Consider the following 11443-nt stretch of genomic DNA (forward strand, 5'->3'; position numbering starts at 1 on the left):
CTGAGCTTTTGTGGATTTGGGAGTCAAGCTTTTTACTTGAGTTATAACTTCCCTTAAGTCCTGTTTCCTGCAAACAAGAACAGTGCTGCTTCATACCTTTCTTATCATGACTGATAGCTCACAACCACTCAAGATCCTCTTACATGAAATCTCCTTCTGCTGTGCATCGCTTAGCAAAAATGTGAGATTTTGCCACATTTTTAGACAGCCTACAGCTTTCTCCCTTCGTTTTATATTCAGCCAGATTAACCAAGTAACAGGATGTTGTATCACCATTTTTAAGTTAGGACTCATGCCCATGGCCCCTGAGGAAAAGTGACTGACACATGAAAACATGTGAAACTCAAGTAAGTCATAATGCAGGAGAGATGTTCACATTTCCCATGCCCACTACTGAGGGGAGTCACCACAGAAGGGGGAGGCCAGCCACAAGTGACGCATGGTCTCTGTCGACAGTGTGGGAAAGAGCCACGGGTGTCCTTTTAGCCTGACATGTCCTGAGTCAGACGTCTGTAAGTTTGTCCTTAACAAATCCCATCAAGATATGCCTCTGTGACTTAACTGCAGCCAAAAAGAAATATGAAAATGTAGAGTATTAAGCCTTGAGTATTAAACAATAACAGCTCCAAATATGTGTGATGCAAGAGGAGAATGAATTCCAGATCGAATGACTCAACACAGTTTAAGTTTTTGATTTGCTCAGTGTAACCTGTGGTCTAGTGTGCTCACTGTTCTATTGAAGTTCCGTCCATCTGCAAAAGACAGCTGTTTTCAGCTGAAAAAAAAAAAAAGAAAAAAAAAAAAAACTTCAGTCAAATTGATTCATGCTACCTGCTTAGCATCTACTAACAGACTGACCAGTCAAAGTGAAGCATCTAACAGCTGAATACTTCCATGTGAACTATGCAGAAATCAAAGCAGAACAAAAAGAAGACTGAAAAACTAGATTTGTGTAAGTTAAGCAGTTTGAAACATAACTCTAAACTGATGATCATGTTGTGTTAACTACTAGTACAACTTTATGATACCACAGCTTATGGTAATACATGTTGTGTTTATGGTTTAAGTGGCAAAAAGTACTGAATACATACAGCTTTGAAATGAATGATAAAACAGATGCATTTTCCTTTATGTTTCATATTTATGACAAAATAAATAAGAGTATCTCTGTGTAATATAACATTACAAACTGGTTGTTGCTATAACTCCTCACTGCTGTTTGAGCTGTGTGACCATGCTATCGCCTCCTGGAAGCTCTGCCCACAGGGACTATCTAACTGTTGACCTCTTGACCTCTGCTATGACCGTCTCAGTTTGTACATGACGTAGACCCCCATATCTACAGGCTTGACTGGGTGGTCAGTGCGGTACCAACGCATGACCCTGCCCTGATAGTCCTGATACTGCGAAAATCCTCCCAGAGTTAAATCCTAGTGAGAACTGGGGCAAAATGATTAGGTGTAAACCCTTGTCAAGTCAGTGCATCACAGCAAGAATTACAGTATCAAAACACAGATTGCTGCCAGTCACTGTGCTGCATAATATTCTCAACATGGCCTCCATCTCTTGCCAATGATCCCTTTCAAAGACCTTAAAATGAACTGATGTGTGTTGTTCTTATCGATTACATGTTTGCGCTTGTGAAAGTCAATACCAAAGTGCTGCTTAAGCTGTAGTGACCTTCAGTTATCTGTTTGGAGTAATGTAGAAAGGTGTTAAATTTTACCATAACGTCTAGACTTGTAAGAATATTTGACTTGAACATTCTTCCCTATGGATTTACTCTGTTGCCCATAAAGATGGAGTAACATTTTTTTTTTTTTTACCTCTTCTTGTGAAGTGATTGTGACATGTGGCTTATTCTTGATAAAGTGTAACCGTCATTGCACTCAAAGGTGATTACTGATGTGCAGACATCAAATAAAAGACATTAATAAAAATATAAAAAGTGGATATGTCTGAAAACAAAGTTATTCCAACCTTAGGGGCAACAGCATATTTCAAATGGTAAGGACATGTAGTGTAAAGGATACTAAAAGTTTTACTATCCTAAATGCTCCAGAACAGATGTTGCAGAACATACATTATTTTATATATATTGGTTTACTTAATGATATATAAAAATAATGTCTGTTCTGCAACATCTATACTGCTTCTTGAGCAACAATGACAATTTTATTTATTTATTTATTTATTCATTCATTCATTCATACATACATCCAGCCCTGCGATGAACTGGTGACTCGTCCAGGGTGTACCCCAGCTTCACCCATAAATAGCTGGAATAGGCTCCAACGACCCCCACGACCCTAGTGAGAATGAAACGGGTTCAGATAATGAATGAATGATTTATACACACAATTAGAGAATTGTTTTAAGTGTTGCTGAATAATGATGAGTGCACATAACTCGTCATAATTAGTTATTTAGGAATATTCTTTGCTTAAATGCATGCATGTCCAAGCATTTTTGGATTAGGGTTAAATACAAATCTTGAAATTCTTGTATTAAAAATATGTTGCACGATGGTGGGTGATATACATCACTTCCTTCAACCTTAGTGTAAAAGCACTGGATTCAGAGTAATAATTTAAAGTAATCATTCCCGTAAATACCATTGAAGCTGTCATGAAAGGGAAACATTGATGCAATAAATAACAGAAATGAAAGAGTGATATAGGAATAAAAAATTGGACAATTACTGTAACCAAAACCCAACACAGAAAGTTCTGTGATAATGTAAGAGAATCTAACTGTAGTTAAAGTCATATTGCTTAACTTATAACTGTATTAAAAGTTGCTGCAGACAAGGTGTCCATCCCAACAACGTCAGCACTCCCAGGAGAGCTGCACCCCTGCTTTCTGTCTTTAGTGTTTTTTAGGAGGTCGAAGTTCTGACCTCTCACTGGGACCTGTTTATCACAGGGTGGGTTGACAGAAGGGGGGTGGGGGAGGTGGGGAGTCACCTTTTGGAAAGCTCCCAGCTCTAACTTGCGGCCCATGGGTGAGACTCCAGGGAAGACGACATGGTATAAAAAGAGCCAAGGGACCAGTTAGAGACATAGACAGTGTGGAAGACAGACTCAATAAACGTGTGCCGTCATCACTGACCTTGTGCTACCGATGTCAAAATGTCGCTCATGGTGAATTACTGGATGTGTTGGGTTTCTCTATCACTAACACTGACAACAAGTCATTCTTTGCACAGGTAAGAGATTATGTTTTTCACCAAATACAAGCCTCTTGTCCCTTTCACCATGATGAAGAATTGCATGCATCTAAAGTAATAGTTGCTAGTACACTAATAAGTAGTGAAAGTAAATATGAAAACAAAGACCAGACAGGGAAACAAACACATGCTATTAGCTCATTACAAAGGCAAATGTTTTCAGCATTGGTTTAACATGTGTTTTTGATCAGTTTTCTGGCTAAGCACTGAAACCAGCGCACTCTGTATTTTATTAAACATTCACTGCTATACTGGGAAGATGACCAGACATATATATATCAGATATTTAGCATGAAAAATATTGTTCACAGATGTTTTGAGCATTTTTTTCAGTCACTGTATACATTTTTCCCAGCAGTAATTCAATTTCTGAAGAACGTTTCTCTCTGTTGTATTTTCAGAATCACCTTGAAGAAGATGTCATCTATCAGAGAGACACTGCATGAGCTGGGGGTCTCGGCAGAGCAGGTGATGAGTGAACTAACCCAGAAGAGCTCAGATGATACCAGCAACGGGACCGCTCCCACCCCTCTAACCAACTACTTGGATGTGAGACTGTACTGTATATACCTGTTTACAAGGCAATTTATAAGACATTGTGTATCTTTGCAGTGCTAATACTACACCACATACACTCTGATTTGCAGCGTTTGTAACAATAAACCAGACCCTAGCCTTGAGAGTTAAAATAACCCCTCATCCTTGTGCTTTCAGAGCAGATGAAGCCTCTTGGATGAATGTCAAACTGACTATAATACGGCGTTACCTTCACCTTTGGAGAACCTTTGTTTTTCTTTAGCAGTCATGCTCTTAAAATAACATTCTTGAATTATAGGTGCATCTTTGTGCACATGGAAATAACATTAGACAAGCATTAAAGCATTTTTAGTTGAGCGAATAATAAATGTAAATGTTTTTCCAACAGACACAATACTATGGAGAAATCAGCATCGGCTCTCCTGCCCAGATGTTCAATGTAGTGTTCGACACAGGCTCAGCCAACCTATGGGTGCCTTCACAAAGCTGCTCACCTTTCTCCACTGCCTGTTGTAAGTATTACCTTACGCAAACACAACAGACTGTTTCTAGCAAGTAGATAAAAGAATGGGAAAACTTCCCAGATATTTGCTTTGTCACTCAAATGAATTTTGAACTTTCAGTTACTCACAATAGGTATGACGCATCGCAATCTCGGACGTATGTTGAGAATGGAACGGGATTTTCCATCCAGTATGCATCTGGAAATATCAGGGGATTTCTGAGTGAGGATGTGGTGGTGGTGAGTTAAAAATCAGCCAAAGAAATCACTCCATCGTCAGGGAGCATATTGTGAAAGAAGCACTTGACCCTCTCATTGTTCTGCAGGTGGGGGGTATTCCAGTGGTGCAAGTGTTTGCTGAAGCCACATCTCTGTCTGCCATGCCCTTTATATTTGCTAAGTTTGATGGAGTCCTGGGAATGGGGTACCCCAACAGGGCCATTGATGGTATCACACCAGTCTTTGACCGTATCATGTCTCAGCACGTCCTTAAGGAAGAGGTGTTCTCTGTTTACTACAGCAGGTGGGTTGAAATCTGTCAAAATATCACTCAGCAAGATCCTCTGACCCATATCATTGTTCATATATATGAGGAAATATGCAGGATTTTTTTTAACAACAGGGTGTATCAGAAAATATATGTAATGATGATCAAGAAGAGAAAAGAAAGACAAGAGCTGAAGAAAAATCTAGAACACCCAGAGTGCTAAAGCTGGATATGGGCCAGACAAGACAAAGTGGTGTTATGAGAAAGCAGACAGCAATTTATGTCTGTTTTCTTACACATTTGTACCCCTGAATGTACTCAGTCACATCCAAAACAAACTGGATGGGAAAAGATGAGCCTTTCTCATGTGTTTTCTTTTCCTTTTGAAAACCTTCTAAATTCACATAACTTAGAAAGTCACAGTTACACCAGTGAAAAGGGTAAGATGAAAAGTAGAGTGTACTTAAAAATGTAAACAATGAAAAGCAGTTTATCATTTTCAGGGACCCAAAACACTCACCAGGTGGAGAGCTGGTACTGGGTGGCACTGACCCAAACTACTACACTGGAAACTTCAATTATGTTGATACCAGAGAAAAAGGGACATGGGAAGTTACTATGAAAGGGTAAGATCATTGCCTCATCTTGTTTTACTGTTCATCATACATGTACACCCATTCTGAAGCAACATGCATATTGTTTTCTTTCTGTCTTCTTCAATTTTTCCAGTGTTTCTGTGGGAGCAGAGATGATGTTTTGTGCAGGAGGATGCACAGCTGTGATCGACACAGGCTCCTCCTACATCACAGGCCCTGCCTCGTCTGTGTCTGTGCTGATGAAAACCATCGGAGCACAGCTAGATGAAAGCGGTGTAAGTTTTTACACTCCCAACATTGTTTCCCGCCAAAAAAAAAAAAAAAAAAAAAGGGCAAAATTTACAAGCTGTCATCACTCATTTATGTCCTCAGTACAAAGTTAACTGTGACACTGTGAAGACTTTGCCCAGTGTCACTTTCCATCTGGGTGGCCAGGAATACTTACTCACTCATGAGGACTATATTTTATGGGTAAGCAAGATGACGCATATTAACTTAATATTAATTTGTTATTCTTTAAGTACTCAGGCTGAAAATAAAACTCAGATGATTTTTTTTTTTTTTTTGCTTTAGCAATCACAGATTCAAGGGGATGTCTGCACTGTCACCTTCATGGGCTTGGATGTGCCGCCCCCTACAGGCCCAATCTGGATCCTGGGAGCCAACTTCATTGCCCGCTACTACACAGAATTTGACCGTCGCAATAACCGGATAGGATTTGCCACAGCAGTGTGAACAGAAGCCAAACAACATCCATTTTACTTGGCCTTTCTCTTGATTGCAAATGTCCAGTCCTCTATATTGAGTGGCTTTTTGATGAATCTAAATGTGTCTTTTAAAGAATGCTAAAGGGTACAAGGATGCAGAATTTTTTGCAGCATACCTTTCTTCTGTTTTTTTCTTCCAGTTGCACTGAAAACATTCCAACATTTTTCCATTTATAAGCTTTTACCAGAAAATGCAAAGATTATCCACATGTGACTGCTGATTATTATGAAACAGCGACAATGAAAATCTGTATTCTACTGACGGAACAAGAATAAACTTGTTTACTTGGTTTCCATTTGTTATGAGCGTGTTTGCTGTGATATCGACATTGTTTTTCTTTCAGAGTTTGTCAAATGCATTTTCTTACTATGCCAGATAACAGTTAAATCAGATTGGCATTGCATTTTTTTTTTAAAATTAGCCCCAGCACATGTGCAACATAAACATGTGGCAGTCTTTATGAATCTAACTGTGGAAAATTTCCATTCTGAGATGATATGTAAAGCAAATTGACTCACATTTGTGTAATGTGTGAAAGTAACACACACTACTTTTCTTAAGTGGCGATTGATCTGTAAGATACCAACGCCTACAGTATGATTATGTCACAATCATCAGATGGCTTGGTTTTGTGTGTGATTCTAGACTCTGGCAGTTTTCTGTTACAGTGGAAGAAAGTTCTGGGTAATGTTTGTCATGCTTGGCTTGGAAATGCTTCTACACTCCTGTATTTGTTTGAGTTAAGTTTCATGATTGAGGCTCATCCTAAGATAAACCCCAGCTATTTAGAGTTAGCATGCATATTCAGAGGGATGTACGGACTGACTCAACATATTTAGCACTTGCAGAAGAGACATATAGATAAGAAACACAATAGAATATCACAAATCCATCAGATGGTCTTGTCAGACCTTTCTGTCTTGCTTTGTTTGAGTGGGTCAGGAAGGTTCGGCCACATTACGACGGGGTGGCAGTAATAGTCTCTGAGGAGGTCATGTGTCCTTGCTCTCACATCCATGAATTGTCTTTTTTGTATTTTACCTTTTGACAATATACAGGGAGGTGAGGGTGGCTCTGTCTTTGCAGGCATTTCATCAACAGAATATTCAAACCCCTGCAAAAACATTTCTCTCACTGATTCAACAGAAATATTCAGCCTGGAGTTCATTCCAAACCACAAATCAGGCAAATGCCGAAAACCAGAAGCAGACATCACAAGACCAAATCTGCATTATTTTTGACAACTATTTGTCAGTAGTTGAAATTAAAATGTTTGCGTAACTATGGGTTTGGATCTAAGTTGACAAAAAATAATAGTGTTGTGTTACTTGAGGTTTTTCTGACCTACATTTCTGATGTGTAACTATGACTTATGATCTTTTAAAACAGCAGTACAATTCCATTTAAAACCACATTTACGGTCCGCAAGCGGAGACATAGTAATTATTGTTTTGCTGTACTGAAGTGTTAGGCTATTACACATTGAAGAAAAACCTTGTCTTACTTTGCTTTTCAGACATTTTAAATATTTTACTATTTTCTTCTTGGGCATATTTTATTTATGAGCCATTTTCCCAGTATTCACAAAATTGAGTAGCTCATTATTAAAGCTCACAGTTAAATGTTCCTTTCAATAAATGGAATTGTGCAGCAACAACAGATGTACAATTAAATATTTTACTATGGAGGATATAGTTGAATTTTACAACATGATTTATAAATAATCCCACTCCTTCCTTTCCTGTTGACATGAGGGTGAAACATCTGAAAAATTGAGGCAAAAGTAGCAATGCTTAAAATGTTAAATGGTTTATTAGAAACAAATGTGGGCTACTGCTGAATGAAAAAAGATCTCAGTTTTTTGCCAACCATCGTAGTATGAGCTGCAATTTTGTCCCATGTCTGCAAACTGCATTGTCCCTTGGATATAAATACAATGTTCTGAATCTGAATTTTCTATTCAGTGATTTGGCTGAGTCGCAAATGGGTGTTCAGGGCAGAGTCAGACAATATAAAAAACACAGTATAAATCTGACCAAAAATACGACTTACAATCAGACACGGTTTTAATGTCTCTTTTGAAGCCTTAAACCACTCTGTTCACATCTAAAATATTCAACAGAGTAGGACATAGTCAGAAACCCACAGTTGATTAGATTTTATTGGTGCAGGATGGGGTTTTTTGGAAATGTTATTTCCCACAAGTCAAATAAATTCTCAGTTGGGTAGGTCATAGTCATTTTAAGCATTTTGCAGAAGGTAGTTGTTGGGGATGGTTCACTTCTCATCAAAGAGACTTCTTAGTTCTGACTGGTTGGTAAACCAGCTATTTAACCACTGTTGGATGGTTACTGTTGCACACAACTGGTGTGGGGGTTTGGGACAAAAATGTGGGAGAACCTCACTTAACCCCTACATGCATGAATTATTAAAAAAGAAAATGATTGGCTTACATTAAACTTTCTATTGTCCCTTAAGTTAAAACATAGCCACATGGATATTTTTATTCATTACTTTTTCTTTTCTTTTTTTTTTCTTTTTTTACCAAGGTACACCCATCCACTGTAAATCGATAGTCAAACAAGCACCTTAAAGGCAGAATATTATTTATGATTATATAGAATTTGTGAATACGTAGATATGATTTATGTTTTTGTTTATTAATTTATTCATCTATTTAGGAGGGATAATGCAGTGAAACATAGTGGACGTATAGAGGTAATTAGTAACTCCCCTCTCTGGTTTGTTCAGTGACAGTAATATTGTGGTTAGTGTTTTGCAAGTTACTTCCAAACTGTAATTCATTACAGATTACTTGTTACTGTTATTAAAAGTAATTCCTACCCTTACAATATTACTGTCTCAGAACTGTAATGCATTACATGCGTCCTGTATTACTTTTGAGTTACATAAAGTCTCTCATCATAACTGACACGCACACACAAAGTCAAATATCAACCCCCCCTCCCCAGTACAAGAAATAGGAGAGTTTTGGGAGGCATACATTTGCACCCTGAAGTACATGTGGACAGATAGCTCAGTAAGTAACACTACAGTCTACGATGTTCAAAATCGGCAGGAACGCTTGCATTTTTTCCAACATTTTATATGTTCAAACATGGGACGCAGTGCTGAGAAAGCCAGTAGATAAATCTGCAATCAATAAAGAATTCTAGCTAGTCATAGAAACGTTAGCTTACCTTGTCATTACTGATCACTGGGATCATGCTATCTAGCTTCTGTAAAGCAGGGTTAGGGTTAGTAATGGGCATATGTCCATGTGGCCAATGGACTGTCTTCTACCATCTTCACCCATTGGCTGAGCACAAACAGGAAATAGAACTTTCCTGCTGCATTTTTGCTGTTTGCGGTCTTGTTGTTCTTTTTTTTTTTTTTGTCATATCACCAATTAAATTATGGGCGAAAAGTGAGCTTTTGAACATGTACCAAGTAAGATATTACTGAAAATGGATAGGTAATGCCTTACACTACTGTGTTACAGCGAAAAGTAATCTGTTACTGTAATGCATTACTTTTGTAACACATTACTCCCAACACTGATCATGGTTATTACCGCTAATGCATAAAAATCATCATATGGTTTAATGTTATAGTCACATAGGGCTACACATTCAGGCAAAAAACTGGTTACTTTGTGCCATTATCACAAATATAGTACATTTAGTCTGGACACATGTCTAATGTAGTAGATAGCAAGAATGAAATAGTTAAAGTTTCCAATAAAATGGCCGGTGGAATGTTATTTGCTTGCATATTTATGTGTTTCCTTTCAACACAGGAATCTGGAGATGTTCCCCTGTCCTCCCAAAAGACTCAGTTTGCTGTGATTGGTCAGTTCCACCTGCAGAGCCACGATCCATAACAGCCCCATCATCCCAAATCTAACTAACCCTTAGATCCTCTGCAGGAGATGATAAAAATTCAACAAAGAATTTCATAAATACATAATCGTTACTGTTGTTGAACCGGGCAATTTGTTGCCACAATTATCCCAGTGCCTCATGAAAACATACAAAACAGATAAACACACAGGCAGACAGGAACACAAGCAAACAGGGAAAGTAGATGTGAACATGCTTTTATACACATGATATACATGGTGTCTTGTTCAGCGCTGCTGTGTACGTTTACAAGTCAGTGACCTCAGACTGAGCCGCGGGTCACTTGTGATGATAAGTGAACTTAGAGTGATGGTTTTATGGTTGAGGTCTTTGGGTGAGAAGGTGTGTCATTTTGCAGACAGTGTGTTTTATGTGGATGTGTTTGGTGTTGTTGACCAGGATAGATTATCCAGAGGGAATTCTCAAGGGCTCCTGGGAACAAGTTAAAGACAGCAGTGAAATAGACAACTAACCAGTTAAAAGGTTCAAAGAGGTTTTATTGTCAGTCAGTTCTGCGCATACATGAGAACAGAACAAAAGTTGTTTTCTGAGATCCTGGTTTAGACCAGTGCGCAACACTAAATGAAATCGAGCAAAAAACAGTAATAACAACACGTAATCAATAAGCAAATTAATTTAAAAACCTGCAAGTCAAAATAAATAAATACATTGCTTCGGTAAAAAAAACCAGCATATACATTACTAAGCTAAAGACACTAAACATAATAAATGACATGACATGATACATGATAAATGGCGTAACACGTAGAGTATTGAGCAGCAGAGTCATGTACCCAGTACTGTATGTGCAAACACCTTCAGTGTAATAATCAAAACCACATTCATTTTTACCTTAATAGAATACATACAGGCAAAATTTTGGCCTTGTAATATTTGCTTCACCAATAAAACAATTTTCTTATACTACTGGTCTACATGTACAAATAGCATTTTCAGCAATTTAATAGTACAATCAAATCTGCCCCCCATGAAATTCTTGCCTTCACACAAATCTCCTCGATGACCCCTGCTTTAAAGGGTTTACATGTGGTATTGCCGATGTAAAATATTACATAATTTATAATTAGTATGATTTTTTTAAAAAAAGTTTAAAGTTTATGCCAACAATGTCAATGTACTGGATCATAGATCTATGAACTATAGCTATGATGTAGCAGATCTATGTGGCCACTAAAGGGAGTATTGAGTCACTCTGCTGGGCTCCCATGGTGAGGAAAACTAACACCACCACTAAAAAAAATGGAGTTTGATACTGAAATCGCAGTGTGTTTTCTATATGACCGAATGAATTATGGATCGATAATGTGAAGTGCTTTTGGTGTCTTGAAAAGCGTTATAGAAATCTAATCCATTATTATCATTATTATTATTATTATTATTATTATTATTAGTAGTAGTAGT

At 37.9% G+C, this 11443-nt stretch overlaps 1 protein-coding gene across 1 annotated transcript; it reads left to right on the top strand.

Moving 5' to 3' along the window:
• The first annotated feature begins 3131 nt into the window (after nucleotides 1-3131).
• ren (renin) lies at nucleotides 3132-6188 on the top strand. Its single transcript, XM_030139337.1, has 9 exons — nucleotides 3132-3208; nucleotides 3631-3778; nucleotides 4155-4278; nucleotides 4390-4508; nucleotides 4595-4791; nucleotides 5259-5381; nucleotides 5485-5626; nucleotides 5724-5822; nucleotides 5925-6188. The coding sequence occupies exons 1-9, from the start codon at nucleotides 3132-3134 to the stop codon at nucleotides 6084-6086; spliced, it is 1191 nt and encodes a 396-aa protein (XP_029995197.1). The 3' UTR covers nucleotides 6087-6188.
• The last annotated feature ends 5255 nt before the right edge of the window (nucleotides 6189-11443 follow it).

This window comes from Sphaeramia orbicularis, chromosome 7, assembly GCF_902148855.1.
Source record: "Sphaeramia orbicularis chromosome 7, fSphaOr1.1, whole genome shotgun sequence".
Taxonomy (NCBI): Eukaryota; Metazoa; Chordata; class Actinopteri; order Kurtiformes; family Apogonidae; genus Sphaeramia; species Sphaeramia orbicularis.